At 43.1% G+C, this 16,356-nt stretch overlaps 1 protein-coding gene across 2 annotated transcripts in view; it reads right to left on the reverse strand.

Annotated features, from left to right (window-relative positions):
* adamtsl3 (ADAMTS-like 3) overlaps window positions 1-14,317 on the reverse strand; it is a 321,378-nt gene extending 307,061 nt beyond the window's left edge. For both annotated transcript variants that reach the window (XM_033626208.2, XM_033626216.2), the window contains exons 1-2: window positions 14,038-14,317; window positions 10,600-10,715 (exon numbers count right to left, since the gene is read on the reverse strand). In XM_033626208.2, coding sequence (XP_033482099.2) covers window positions 10,600-10,659 — 60 coding nt within the window. In that variant the 5' untranslated portion in view covers window positions 10,660-10,715; window positions 14,038-14,317. The remainder of the gene's footprint in view (window positions 1-10,599; window positions 10,716-14,037) is intronic.
* Window positions 14,318-16,356: the final 2,039 nt, after the last annotated feature.

Here is a 16,356-nt window from a genome sequence, read left to right on the forward strand (position 1 = left end):
AGAAAGTGTTTAGAAGCTGTGATACCTGCCAAAGGGGGCGCTACTTAGCAATCGCACCCATGTCCACACATACACGCTGCCATTTAAGCCTATATCAAAAAAATAGGCTCTACTATTAAATTTTCAAGACACATCAGACTATGATACTCGCATATTAAATCTAAAAATAAATAAATAAAACAGACTGATGGCTTCTGGTATCTCATTCCATTAGCTGGATGTTTTAGGGTATGGAGTGCTGACTACTGCATCTGAAATGATTTGCTACAGCCTCCAGACTGTTTTTCAGAGGCACAGGGGAGACTCCATTACAGCTCCAGGGCAAAGTTAACTCCAGGCCTTACCACTGTCACTATACAGAGCTGCTGGTAAACAAATCTCTTCAACTTGTTCCTGAGGAGCATTTATTTTCCGTCAAACTGTAGCTCTCACTGAATGTTCACTGTTACAGTCATAGTTTCACTTCACTCCGACAGTCAGCACACCTGCCTCTGAGGGCTCAGACACCCCGGCTCTCTGCCGCACACTCACCAAACACACCGACTGATTGCTTCAGAAGCAGCTGTGCCGCTCTGCTATTTTTGACAGTATTGTCATTTATCTTTTATCCACACCACCAACTTGGCATTGTTTCTTCTTTATCGGTTTTCTTATCTTCAATTGCCCACAGCTGCGTTTCAAATCAAATCAATTTATTTGTCACATGAAATCATAAGATATGATTCCAGTGAAATGTAATGCTGTTCAGTCCTGACCCCATTTTGGATCCTTATGGCCTGGGGGTAGTAGGTCTTCCTGAGACTGTCAGTGCTGACCTGGTGTATCCGGTACCTTCTTCCCAACCTCATCAGGGGGGAAAGGCCGGTATCTGTGTGTGGCTGGAATCTTAATGATTCTCCTGGCCTTCCTGCCTGACTCTCCTTTATGCAGGGTAGAGTAGTGTCTATAGTGTGTTCAGCTGAATGAACCACTCTTTGCAGTGTCCTTGGTCCTGTTCAGTGCTGTTTCTGCTCCAGGTAGTGATGTTCTCAGTCAGGATGCTCTCGATGGAGCAGTAGTAGAAATCCCTTAGTATTTTAGATCAGTGGTTCCCAACTGGTGCAGCCACAGGGTCCAGATTTCTAGTCATCAGTTCAAGGTTCGTGTAGTTTGATGCATTCAGCACCAAACTTTTGTTTGGCCATGTCATTGAGCTAGTAGTTTGCTGTCTCTGTCAAGCATCTGTCCGTTAGTCACTCACTCTACAGCAAGAAACAGCACTTCAAAATGAAAGCTCTATGCTGTTCTGTGTGATTTTTGGCGTCCTAGACGAACCATGACCACTGTGAAAGAAACATGGCGATATCTTTGGTCATGACTCGAAAATGATGGTCACTGAACCCAAACAAACAGACGAATAGCAGCTCACCATGGAGGCAAAACACACTAAAAGAAATGTGTGGAATTCCAGTAAAGAGGAAAACCTTGTAAAGTTGTGGCAGCAGGAGCCTTACCTGTATGATGTGTCCTCCAGCCCTGATCACGCATAGAAGGATGAAGCATGGAAGGAAAAGGCGGCTGAGTTGCAGCTGCCAGGTGAGCAACCTAGCAGCTAGCAAACACACACACACCACAGTATATAGTGCCCACAAAACTTAGGCATATTTAATAATGTACCCCTCTATGTTGTGAATCACAGTTGGAGAAGTAGTAACCCGTGCAGCATCTTTGCACACTGAGTATGGGAAGGTACTGTTTCGTATGTCGTAGCCTGTGATTCAGTAAGCGCTGTCATCGTACAGTCTGCATACATCAAACTTGATGTCCTACCCAAGTTTATCAGATCCATGTTGCACAAACTTATAAGACTGCTAAAATATCACAGTCTGTAGGAGGCTTTAGAGGATACTTGGAATTTCCTCAAGTGTCTCAGGTGAAACAGTCTGTGCTTTGCCTTTCTCTCCACTGAGTCAGTATGCAGCACCCAGGTCAGGCCCACAGTGAGGTGGACACCAGGTACCTGAAGCTGTCCACCCTCTCCACAAGGACCTGCTGACATTAAGACGGGCGTAGTTTCTTCCCTGCGTCTTCCTAAATACCACTATCATCTGCTTAGTTTTGCTGACCTTTATGAGCAGGTTGCTGACCTGACATTTTGGAAACATCGGAGTCACTTCATCTGAGCTTGATTGGACGCACGTAATTAATTACACTGCTTTAAACAGCTTGCTGACTCGTCTTATTAAATGAACACTCAGAAAAAAAATCTCACTGGTTGTGAAAAATATCGAAATGACTGAAAATGGGTCAATTAGTCAGTTAAAGTGTAGGTTTCAGTTACTTTGATTTATTGCCCAGCCCTAGTTTGGAGTCCTAGGCTGCTTCCTTAATTGTAGTGTGGTTCATTTTTCATCCCACTGTTGCTTTTTACTGCTGTTTAATGTGTGTGTGTTCACAATTGAGACCGACAGGTAACTCATTCTTTGGACCGTTTTGATGATGTCATCCTGCGTCATCGGTACCACACGGAGCCACACAGGGAAATCAAATGCTGAAATGACAGCAGGTCATGTTTTTATTTTTATTATCTGATGTCACAAAGAAATAACTGACGATGATAATTATTAGCTGAGACGGCAGCAGCAGGATGAAAAACAGAAGCTTGTCCTGTGATAGTAGAGGGCGTAGTTACTGTGTGACTGCTGAAGTATACAGACACAAGCTTGATACACCTCTAGTTTAACTCATTCTCACTTCTCTGCACTCACATACTGACATGTTTACATGTAACCATGATTGCCAAATCAGCATCAGAGAAACGCTTTTTTTTTTTTTTACGTGATACAACTTTATTCAGTGTTTTGACTGATTTAAAACATCTGATCTATTTGTTTTGGAGAGGATGAGACGTCTGCAGATAATTCAGCTCATGGAAAAAACCTTCTGAATGTCTGGATCACAAGTAAGGTGAGCACAAATTATGTTATCAGAGATAACAGGTGAGCACACATTCTGCAAGGAGCCAAACAGCGTTGGAGAAACACTGATTTGTAACGTTAAACTGCTTTATTCAGTGTTTTTACCAGTTTTAATGACCTGGTTCGTTTTGAAGGGGACAAAGAGACCTCTGCATATAATCAGGCTCCTGGTGAAAACCTCCTGAGCAATGACCACTGAAGGAATTCTAACCTGGAGAAGTTTCAGCTGGTTGTAATCTGAATTCGTCACCACTAGATGGCACTAAATCCCCCCAAATTCCACACACTGGACCCTCAAAGGATGATGAAGACAGTGCCAACACAATATTTACATCCAAAGGAAAATGTCTTACTTTGGTGAGACCCACTGTCACTAACAAAAAAAGACACTGCAGCTGATAACAACAGCCACCAATGCCATCCACCCCTCCACCCATGGAGTGGTGGATGGCATTGGAGACTCAAGTGTGTCAGTGTTTTTTAAGTCATTCACAATTTAAATGAGACAAAGACGCAGATGGTGCAGGAGCTGCGAAGTTATAATCAGCAGGGCTGGAGACACAGTCAGCAAGAGGACAAATTAATTGGGATAAGTGCTGACACAGTCATCAGCCAGAAATGATCCTACATGAATATTCTCTCTTTCCATTGTCTCTATCAATTGAGTTTGTAAAAAATAAATTCAGCCTCTCAAGACATGATTCAAGATTCAAGGATTTTGTTTTTACGCACTAATATTTCTCTGTTTGTGTAGTGAAATTCTGGGGTGGCATACACTGCAAGCTTTGTTAAAAGGTTTGTGTGTATTAATAATAATAGTAATATTTAGAATTGACTCTGCTCAGCGACTTTGACCGCACATCTCAGCCTGTAGGAAGCCGTCTTGTCTTTTTTCATATCTCCAACAGCAACTCCTGAGCCACAATCAGGAGCACAGTCACCAGAGTAGAATGGAGGGATCCATCAACCCACGGTTTCCGCCTCGGAAATGACTGTGCGGTCACCTTAGGGACTATATCATCTGCTGGAGTTGTCATGAAGCTTTTCACTACTTCCATAGTTTGACTCATCGGATGTCGACTGTGGCTGTAAGCCAGCATTCTCCCCCTCTTCAGCTGTCTGTGTCTTACTGTTCTCAAAATCCCCTTCGCTATGGGAAACAACAACCTCCAAGTTAACAACATACACGCTGATATTGTCAAGTTTTGATGAAGATTTGGATCGTGCAATAAGGAAGGTCTGCTTTGTTCTTTCAGTGAATTGTTGTAAAGATCTACAACAAATAAAACAACTTGTGAATGCACCTCAGGACAGCCCAGACTCCACCTCGCAGGACTCTCATGTCCAATGTTGATCCATTTTCTGACACAGCCAGATGGACTCGATTTGCCACGTGTTTTTTTACCTAGGACCAGCATGCGCCAGTGACACTGACATCACCAATGTACCAATCAGTTACACTTCATGAGCTTCTGTGACATCATTACGATGTTCTGCAAGTGTCACATACAGCTGGAAAATCGACTATGTATCATCACACAGGGCCAAGTGTTGATTTTTTCATTATATAAATTATTAATATTACAAATACAAATTAAACTTTAGGCAGCCTATTAGAATAATGTAATCACTTGCATTTCAGTTCACTGGATACATTTTGCTGCTGAAAATAAAAATTGATGCACATCCTGGTCCACATAACTCAGATAGGGCAGTCCAATGCCTGACCTGGTCCATCACCACAGACTCCCATTTTCCACATTTGTTTATACCCTGGCTTGATAAAGATGGCGGCATTAATCTCACTTGCCAAATGGTGGGAGAGAATTAGCCTTGTAACCCTCACTGAATGGAGAACACAAAATTGTCCAGAGTCCTACCAGTCTGGTTGGACATTTTTATGGTCTGTCTTGCCAAAATCCCCAGTCACGACAAGGGCAGTGTCCGGGTAGCTGGTCCAGTGCCAGAGCAGAATACCACGCAGCTCTGTCCATGCTGTGTCGGCATCTGTCTGTGGCGGCATGCACACAGCGGGGATGACGACCAAAGTGAACTCCCGGGGAAGGCAGAATGGACAGAATGAAATCATCTGATGCTCAAAGCCAGGCATGCAGGAGCCCGAGAGTGGAGATAACACCAACTGTTGTTTGTCATGAGACACACTCCTCCACTCCTTGCCCTAAGATCTTCCTGCTATCCAAGGACTGGATGCCTGTAGGTAGAACACTGGGCTGGGTGGGGGTGGACTGTGGGCCTGGGCTTTTTCTCGCTCATGCAGAGACATGCCAGTACAAAAAGTCTGTCCTATCTTATCACATTGTTGTTGTTGTTGTTGTTGCCATGGTGGGCGTCTTACAGAGTCTCTGCCGGCTGTGTCCGACCTACAAAAACACTGAAAAACTGGTGAGTTGAGTCAAATCCAATGTTTAGAAGTGTGCTGCAGTCTTATCCAATTATTGCTAAAAGAATAAAGAAACAAAAACACTCACTCCTCTGAACACAGCCGCACAATCGTTTCTTTTATCATGTCAAATTGTGTAAAGCGAACTGTGCTTCATCCTGGACAAGTCCAACAAACACACACAGATATGGATTTTAGGGACTAATGCACACCTGCTACACACACACATATAAACACACAACACACAGTGCACAAGTCATACTTTTTTTCCTCAGATGTGGACTTATCCCCAGGTGTGTGATAAGGTTTGGCAGGTAGCAGAGAGTCAGGTCAGAGGCCCATGTGTGGGTAGTGTGTGTGACTAATTGGAAAGCCTCGGTGGAAACACCTGTTGGTCCCCTTTCACTCTGCTGTGCTTTCATTCTGATAACTTCTATCCCTTCATATCCCCCTGAAGGGTCGGACATGTACAGCTCACATCGACATGGATCACGTAGGGGAGTTGGTTTAAAAATGAACCAGCTGGTGAAGGTTAAAATATAGAACACGAGGACAGAGTAGGACCTGCAGTTTCATCTAACATATGCAAACTAGCTTAGCAACAAGAAGAGTTCATCACAGCAGTAACAGCTTCTTACATGGGGCAGATAGAGAAAAGTGGCACCCATCAGTTGAACAAAAGTGGGGTGTCATTTTTATGTGGTACAGGGCAGCAATACCATAATCAGCAGTGATTTATGCTCAGGCTGGGCGATATATCAATATATTTTCAAGCAAGATAAAGATTTAGACAATATTGTTTATATCAATATAGGGTCAAGTTGCTTAGCGCCATTCTTCCAAAAAGCCATGCCAATGTCCATCTCTCCTCTCTCACACCCTTCGGCCCACTCACTCACTCAGTCACAAGCCCTTTTTAAACAGGAATTGTGCAAATTTGCAGGAAAGCCCAATCAGTCTTTTTTCAGCATTGGCAGTATAAAAGCAAAATCGGGGAGTGCAGCAAAATGCCGCCTACCTACTTTTGTTTATACAGAATGCGCCTTTCGGGGCAATGGGGGGCGTGAGCAAGTAACAAAATGTGTAGCTCAGCGTGTGACATAAACAGTGACGTGAGAGGGAAGCCGCGGCTAGTCAGGCGGTGATTCTCTCATAAGTCGGCCCGCCCTTCACCGTCCCCGTCATCTGACGGTTAATGGCCTCTTCGTTTGCGAGGACAAGGAGGGCGCACAATTCCTTGTCTCCCCAGTTGCTCATCTTTACAGTGTCTGTCAGGTTTGTGTTTCCCTCTTGCTACTAGCTGCTCGCTAATTCCTGCTATCAGCTGTTTCCTGTTTATCCACCGCCAGTGGGTCGCACGTGCGGCGTCATCAACGGCTCCTCCCACAAGTCATCAACAGCCCCTCCCGTGGCGGAAGGCCACCTCGGTCTGTTTAAACTAAAAAGGTTCCGCCAATATGTCTACCCTACAAGGCAGAAAATTGTGCGCCTTGGATCAACTCGCCAATCCAGCTCTGTGTGTCTAAATGCTCGCAGCTTGCCGGCAAAACGGCCCAACATTCGCAGAAAATCTGGCAGTGTAAAAGGGGCTACAGTTTCTTCATCAACACTCAGAGAGACACAGAGCTGCTCCTCTGTTTAATCTGTCTGTTCATCAGTCTACAGTGCGACATCGGTCTATATGCTGCACATGCTACGCTAAATCAGTCTGTGAGGTGAATGAAATGACCACAGTAGCACACGTGCTGCACAGCACTGCGCTGCATGCGTGGGAGTCAGAGCTGCTTGACTGTGTCAGGTGAGTGTTTGTTTGCTAGTTTGTGTGTGAGGTGGATCGTAGCCTGTCGCTGTTCTTCTTGGTAGTTGCAGTCTATTGTGTGACACTGAGACAGCACCTGGATGCAGGCGACAGATGTGATTAAAAAATGCAGCAACAACACGGACGTTTCATGTACAAGACGTATATAGCGGAGAAAAAATGTCTCTCGCTCCATACATCCCTCCTTCGGCCTCTCTGTTGATGCTCTGTGCAGAAATAAGATTAAAATATTTGAATCATTTTCCAGCACTAGATTCATTTGAAAGGATGTGGAAAACAACTTTTTTAACTCCGCCCACAGAGATTTTTTATTGTGTCAAACTACAATGGATTTAGGACTACTTGATACTTTTATAGTCATGTTATAGTTTAGTGTCCTGTGCTGCAACACTTTCAACCTCTGTAGCTCCAGTGCTGTGTGCAAACGTAACATTCAGCCCTGCCTTTTTTTTATATATAATTTTTCATGTACATGTTGTGCAGCTGTATATTTTCAAACAGGGGAAAAATCCCTGTCTTTGCATTTTATTTTGATCACAGTCTGTTTTTATAGAAGTGCTCGTGACATCTCAGATATGTCTTTGACTTGCAGCTGAACATGTAGCCCATAAATAGCCCCTGTAAATACCGAGAAATGAATTTTTGTCCATATCGCCCAGCCCTAGTTTATGCCAGTATGCCGGCGCACTTTCTGCCCGAGGAACTTGAGTCACATGTCGTTTATGCCATATGCCAGGAATGAAGCAAGTAACAAGTCGAATGATACACCTCAGAATAGGCATATGAGACTAAAAGGATTACACTCTATGTGTTGTCTGCTGGAGTATTCTGTTTCTACTCAATATTAATTACTAACAAATACGACTCACAATAAATCTGGCAGGTGGACAACAGTAGGCTGCACATTTAAATTTGTCAATTATTAAAACATGTACTTGGAACAAGGTTCCCGAGTGCATACAACAACATCAAAAAAATCTCCAGCTGTTAACTTTAAACATTTATTGTCCAGAGCTGAAAAACAGCTAAATGTATCGATGTTAACATTAAAATATCAAAAGGGTTTTCTTTCTATCACACACACACACACACACTCAAGTTTAGATACAGTTAATGCAGTGTACCACATGCATTGTTCACCTCTCCATCATCTGCTGCTGTCTCTGTCTGTCTGTCTCATCTACAGTAAATTATAAGTTGTTTACAGTAACGTTATGTTATACAACATGAAATCTGCTTTATCCACAAGACAACCACTGCAATATTGAAATTAAATTTACTTGTAATGCCTACTGTGCTGAAATTTGGGGAAATGCATATAAAACAAATATAGACCCTGTAATTAAACTTCAGAAAAGAGCTCTTAACATGATACATAAAGCTGGTTATCGTATCGAGTTGTTAACAAAAGCCGCCTTGTCTGTATTTTGAAAAAATAAATAAATAAGAGAAGGAAATTATAATTTAAAAGAGTCGTTTATTTATGAAACAAGTGAGAACTAATGTAAAATACAGATGTGTTTCAGTTTTGGAAGTCAAACTATGGAGTGGACTCAGCGCTGAGTTGAAACTGTGTCGCTCTCTGTTGAGTTTCAAAAAAGCCTTAAAATGTAAAATGATTATGGATTCTAATTTAGAGTATAATGTATTTAATTATTAATTATTAATTGGTATAGGATAGGCAAAAATAACCTGGGGCTTCAGCCTTTCTTGGGGGTTGCTGACTGTGGGAAAATTGGTGTGAAATAATCTTTGTTTCTCCAGATGTATGTAACAGAAATAAAAATAGTCATTCATTTATTCATTTATTCATTTATTCAACAGTATGCTGTGGGATCAGACAATTACAGCCTGCCTACCTACAATCACAATAAAGAGAAATGTATTTAATAAGATGACTTTTTACTCCTCTTTCTTTTGGAAAAATCCAAAAACAATGAGATGTTTTTTTCCACCTGGATCTGTGAGCTGTGTCATTTCTCTGCTCTTGTAGCTGTAACCTGAGTCACTCAGCACTGACCATCAAACCCCACCCACCATCCCAACCCCTGCACACACAGTTAGAGACCTGCATTTATTTTGAAAGGCTGTTAGGTTACAAAGACTAACACACATTCTCTCATAACCAGTTTTTTGGATCTACACTCAACATTTGGCATTTAAGTCCCAACAGAATAACCTGGCAACGCCTGTGGTCATAGATTCTGGAATTGTACAAATGGCGGCTCTCATAAATATTTAGGTATTACAGTAATGATGAATATACAACGGTTTAAAAACTAGAAAAGCACAATGCAGCAGTAATAAAGCAGTAAGTTATGTGATGTAAAGCTGTGCTCACAGAACTCTCTGATCCTGCTGATCTGCATTTTAAATATTAATGTTAATCTCAGATTTGACCTACTAATTAGTGACTGCTTTATCTTTTCATTTTCATGTATTGACTCTTAACTGTTCTTGTATTTGTGTGTTACTGCAGCTGCTGCTGATGGTACAGAGCACTGTGAATAAGGGTTTGATCAATATGGACTTCTGCAGGCCAATATTTGGTGTTTCAGCACTCTCAATGTATGGCTTTACCCCATTAATTCTCTCACGCGGTGAATCGCCTTAAAAACAAACTTTATTCGACATTTGGATTCCGTGTGGCTCTGTAGACACTTTATGAGGAGTCAACAACCTGTCCAAATCTTCAAATTTAAATTCCCAGTTCACCACAATAGCAAGCGATCAATAGTAAACACTGCAAGGCTTCAGGTCCCAGCCCCCCTGAAAATAGATGGAAGAAATATTCCTGCTTCTCTAAAGGCTTCAGTGGCTTTATAAACAGACGGGGTCCAAATAAAGATCTCTTTGCTGAGTTGATCATGGAGAACACCAGGTCCACAGCAGCCTGTTGTCAGGGATTAAGTAGCTGCTATATTTGCCAGAGAACATCCTGCGCTCAGTATTGCTTCATATAAAGAAGTGACATTCACCACAGCTCATACACGTATACACAGACTCCAGCAGGATCTCCACGCTGCCCTGCGGCCTTCTGACCTGTGTAAACAATTTGATTCGGACGGGTCAGATCAAATTAGGCAAACGGAGCCGACAGCGGCCGCACTGAGAAGTCAGAGGCTGGGTGCGCAGTTTGTGAACCCTGACATTGTTTCTCTAATTGGTTCGTGCTCGTTGTATTCACCGATGAATGTGATGATCCACCATGACTGTGAGGCAGGTGGTGAAAGCAAAAATCTACACTGACTGTACAGAAACATAAAGGCGCTTCTGTTTGAAGTTCACTGTGAGGCTACAATTGCACATCAGGAAGGTGTTCCCAATGTGTCATTCAGGCAGTAATACAACAGACAAACATCCAGCTCCTGTATTCATATATCCAATTATTTTCCATTCATCCATCCATCCATTTTCAGTACCTGGACGCAGGGAAGCATGAGGAAGATGAGGACAGCCCTCCAGAAGATAAATGACTCCATCTTCGTCTGGATATTTCCCCAGGTCTGGGTCCCTCTACAGCTAGATGAGCCCCGACCTGTGGAGAGGAAGTGGACAAGTCAAATCATTTCTGCAGTTGTTAACTGTGACGCCACACTAGATCAAACTCTTATATCACGTCTGGTTAGCCATGCTGAAACATGTAGTTAACAGGGCCAGATTAAGTCATGAGTGGGCCCCAGGGCAAAACTGAGCTGCCCCAATCCCCCACTCTATACATTGTGTATGTATTAATAGCAATAACTGTATTTATATATTCATTCTCTCATTTTCCATAACTGCTTATCCTGGTAGGGGTCGTGGGGGGCTGGAGCCTATCCCAGCTGACATTGGGTGAGAGGCGGGGTTCACCCTGGACAGGTTACCAGACTATCACAGGGCTGACACCTGGAGGTAACCCACACTGACACAGGTAGAACATGCAAACTCCACACAGAAGGCCCGTTTCCACCGCAGGAACTTCGGGGTAATTTTATGGGGCTGGAGCCGTTGGTGCGTGTCTCCACCGCAGGAACCACCCCTGAAGGACAGAGTTCTGGAACTTTTACAGGGGCCAAACAAGTCCCTGCCTCGGAGTAGGTACTCAGAACGGCCCCGAAAAACTCCTAGCTGGGGCTTGGGGTTTACTTGGTTCTGATTGGATATACTCAAGATGGGATATGACGTCAACAGAAAGTGGCAAAATAGCCGGCATTTTTAAAACTCAGCAGACGAGGGTTAGCTCGTTCATAGCTTCAGTAACTCAATAAACGGTCCGTGAAAAAAATATTTTTTCCAGCGTATATCTTAGTTACAACATGACTGAGCTAGCAAAGCAGTTTTGTGTTGCTGTGTGTGGTATTTATTCAGTTTTGGGAAATCACAATGTCTAGAAAGCATCAGTGGCTGCAGCTGACAGGGACAGCTAACAACAGCAACAAAGCTAACATCAGGACGTCATCTGTTAAAAGCCTCCGTTGTTGGATACATGAAACTACTCCAGTTAGCTCAATCATGTTGTATCTAAGACAGCCGCTGGCAAAAAAAAAAAAAAAATTTCATGGACCATTTATTGAGTTACTGGCTAACAGCTAACGGCGTCCCTACGCCCCTACGTCGCCCTGGTCAAAATGGTCGTGCAACGATTACGTCACATCCAGAACCCGGTAACTTTACAGGAACCTTCCTCCTACTCCGCCCTCTCAGTGGAGACACGGCGGTTGAGAGGGCCGAGCGAGAGGACGTTCCTGTAGTAGTTCCTGCCCCCCAAATAGTACCAGGAACTTCTTCAGTGGAAACGGGCCTAGAAGGGCTCCCCCATCCTGGGATTCGAACCCCCCACCATAGGTTTCAACCATGAGCCCTCTTGCTGTGAGGCAACAACGCTAACCACTGCACCACTGCAGTTAGCACCTTTCAAAATAAAGTTTTTTACAGTGTTTTACAGTAAAGTCAGAAAAAAAGACAATGCCAATCACGTAAAATATAAACAGTTGCTCAAACTACATGCTGTGCTTTCTTTTCATATTGCCCACCACACATACTGCCGCCTTGGACACAAAGAGTATAGAAGCAGATCAAGAGACACTGATGTACTGATGTCACAGATGTAGGTAGTAGTCAGACCATTCAAGGCTTTACAAACAAGCAGTAATATCTTAAAATCAATTCTAAACCTCACAGGTAACCAGTGAAGGGCAGCAAGGATTGCTGTTCTGTGTTTGCTTTTTTAAGTGTGTGTTAGAAGCCTGGCAGCAGCATTTTGTATCCATCCAATTCTTCACTTCTGCAAGCAGAGCCCAGTAAAGTATACATTGGTGGTACAAAGCTTTATTGGCTTTATAGCTGTGTATCATCTAGGTAGCAATGAAAATCAACATTATGTCTACATGTTTTGCCCAGGGGTAGAATATAGTAATTAAAAGGGAACCCAGTGTAGACCCCTGGGGGACGCCAAAACAGGCAGGAGCATGAGAGGAGGAACATCTTCAAACATAACAGAAAAATACAGCAGACAGATAAGACATTAGCCGATCCAGAGCCCATCACTGATGCCAGCATATTAGTCAGCAATTAGTTTGATTGATAGTTTTTTTTTTTTTTTTCTGAAGTCAGTCAATCTTATGGAAGTGCAACACTGAATGACCTCTTTAACCCCCCTTAAAAACAGGTTTTAACTCGGGGTCCTCTAGCTACATGACGTGGCTTTGATTTTATATAATAATAAAAATGCTACTTCAGTTCACCCTTATGATCTCATACAGCATTCATTCATTCATTTTCTGTGACTGCTTATTCTGTTGGGGGTTATAGGGGGGCTGGAGTCTATCCCAGCTGACATTGGCCGAGAGGCGGGGTACATTCTTCTGGACAGGTCACCAGACTATCACAGAGCTGACACATAGAGACAGACGACTACTCAACTCAACCACTACAGCCAATCAAGAGTCACCAATTAACCTGCATGTCTTTGGACTGTGGGAGGAAGCTGGAGAACATGCAAATTCTGCATAGTTGGAGTCCCCCACCCTTGAGTTTGAACCGAACCCTCTTGCTATGAGGTATTAATGCTAACCACTTCACCATTGTGCCGCCCTACAGCATTGCTGGGCAAATTCACTTATTAAAATGACCACAAACTCATTACCACACAGTGAACCAGGGGTGTCTGGGGCACATTTGTAATCCTGCCTTTCTATATCTTTATGATTTTTTTAATGCAAGACAACGACAGAAAACTGACTGATACTCAAACTATGGAAAAATACCACATATTGGGTGGGTACAGCCACATAGAAATAAGCTTCTTTTCTGTTTCAAATGACTGTAAACTGAATCTTTTTTTTTTTTAAGGTTTGGGACTATTTAAAAACATCCAACATCCTTTTGGAAAATCTGTGATGGACATTTTTTTTTATTACTTTTCGACTTTTTCATAGATTAAATTATTAGTGACTCATTGATGGGATTAATCAAATTGCTGGTAACAACCCAACTGGCGGAGTCAAACTCACTGTAAGCTCCAGTGTTACACAGCAGGAATATTGACAGAGTATTGTGAGGAGTTATTGTAGGGAAATTCACCTGCATGACAAAAACACTGTGGTGCCACAGCTGCTGCAGGGAGCGATCCTCCTGCCCCCATGTAGCTTTCCTTTCCTCCAACTAAGCCATGCAGCGTGTGCAGAAATCACAGCCACTTTCTAAGTTTCTACCCGTGAAGCTTCCACTCTGAGGTTCAGCTCATGTGAATCAGCAGCACCGAGACCTCACGGGCTCAATGTGTCAGCAACCGGACCGGTGTGACTGAAGGTCTGGAGCCGGTACCGGCGGCGCCTCCAGCCTGATGTGTGTTTGTTTGGGGGGAATAAACACCTTACCTTGTGGGGGGGCGGGGGAGGTCCTGCGCTCCCTATGCGCTCATATGGAGATGCAACATCAGTTATTATCCAAAAACAGTGCGGTTATCCAACAAGCCCCGGTCCCCGGTGTCCACGCCCCGAGTCCAACACACACGTCCAAAAAGTGACGGAGAGAGTCCGGTGAGGTGTCACAGGGACCGACGCGCCGGTACTTTCTGTCTCCGGTAAAGTGTCTCCAGGCTCCGGGCGGCGCACAGCCCGTCTGCCTGCCTGACACACAACTTGGGGCTAGAGTCAAGCTAGACGCGGTTATAACACTTTTTCCGGTCAGCACTTTCAAAGTAAAACACATACAGAAAAATGTCCTCTGATCAACTTTCGTCAGCTTTAGTAGCCTAATATTTTTCATTTAATTTTATTTGAAGATTTATATATATTTTTTTAATTTAAAGGGGACACATATGAATCCGGGGGCTTGGGGGCCCTGTGGCAGAAAAGTTTGAGCATCAAACACTTAATTTCCTGCATTCTGCATTTAAGCACCAATTTGTGCCTTTACTGAATCAGTTTGTATTTTGAATGTCTTTTATTTGGTTAAAATAAAAGTCCTTTGCTACTTTCATATTTTTATTGCTAGATACTGAGCAGGACATGTCCCCTGCGTCCCCCCAAAATCTGCACCTTTGTTCATAAATCATGACGCAAACTTTTTCTTTTCAAATTTTCTCTTTGTTCCCCTGAGTCAGAGTAAAGTCAAAGTAAAGTCAACATGTCCCTGTGTGTCCCCGTATGAATTAAATATGGGTTAAATACAGGCCTACACAATGTGTGACTTTTATGTAGATCTCAAATTATCAGCCCAGTAAAATTATAGACACCAATTTGTGCTCTATCTGCATCAGTTTCATCGTTTAAATGTATTTAATTTGGTCAAAATAAAAGTCCTCTGCTTATTTTGTGTTTTTATGGGTGGGGACAAATGCACAGATTCTACATACTGAGCCAGATGTGTCCCCTGCATCATCCCAAAATCTACACCTATGTTCTTCAGTCATCAAGTTAATTGTTTTCTTTTATTCTTCTCTTTGTTCCCCGAATCAAAGTGAAGGTATGGTAAACGACCACAGTCAACATGTCCTTGCGTGTCCCCAGATGGGTTAAATATAGGTTTACGCTATGTGTGACCTTTATGCAAATCTCAAATAATAAACAAAGGTCAAAATTTTGTTGAAAAATCCACCACAGCTTCTTGTAATATAAATCTTATAGATCGAGGGGGAGTTTATTTATGTGTTACTGTGTTTGATTGTGAGCCATCTAATATATATAGACAGGTTTAACCTTTGTCTGTATTGTTAGGCTGTCATATGTAATGTCAAACTGTAATTATATTAATATGCTTTCACCTCGGCACCAGAAAACCACTTAATTTCCTGCATTCTGGTGAATTTTATGCACCAATCTGTGCTTTTATGCATTATTTTTTGGTTTAAATGTCTTTAATTTCATCACAATAAAAGTTCTCTGCTACCTTCATGTTGTTATTGAAGGGGGGGGGGATACATGCTCTACATAATGAGGGGGCAGTGTCCCCTGCATCTCCCACAAAATCTACACCTCCAGATTGTACGTCTCGATTTCATTTTCCTCCCCAGGATTTATCACATTATGCTTTTATTCTGAAGGGTGAATCAGCTCATTTCCTGCAGAGCCCTGGTCGTCTCCAGCAGCTTCACAACATGCTGCGTAGGCGATCCTGATGACCAACCCCTCTGTCCCATGTGGTGTGCAGGGAACAGTCATCTCCATCAGTTTACTATTCCTGTAGTCAGTGTCTGTGCTGACTGCATGTCTCTCTGCACCATCAGTACAGTGTCCACAGCCTCACTGCATGGCTTCATGTGTCACTGGGGTCCTACTGAGAAATGACACAGTACTGGCATACATGCTTCATGGTTTTTCTTTTATATATCTGCAGTGAAATACTGAACACTGTGTTTATCACTGTTCACTAGTGAAGTCATGGTGACCAGGGCCAAACTATCAATTAGGTAAGGTGGGCATCTCTCAGGCCCCGGGCCCCAAGGACCTGAAAAGTTCAATGTGTTGCAACTGGTTCGTGGTCATTTGAATTACTGTAACTGTTTGGAATTACTAAAGCAGATTTGTCGGCTGCGCATCCATGATGAGAATCTCCCGTTCGGACTGAGATCTGGTGACTGTGGAGGCCATTGGAGTACAGTGAACTCATTGTCATGTTTGAGATGATGTGAGCTTTGTGACATGGTGCGTTATCCTGCTGGAAGTAGCCATCAGAAGATGGGTACACTGTGGTCA

Source organism: Epinephelus lanceolatus, chromosome 2, assembly GCF_041903045.1.
Source record: "Epinephelus lanceolatus isolate andai-2023 chromosome 2, ASM4190304v1, whole genome shotgun sequence".
In the NCBI taxonomy this organism is placed as follows: domain Eukaryota; kingdom Metazoa; phylum Chordata; class Actinopteri; order Perciformes; family Serranidae; genus Epinephelus; species Epinephelus lanceolatus.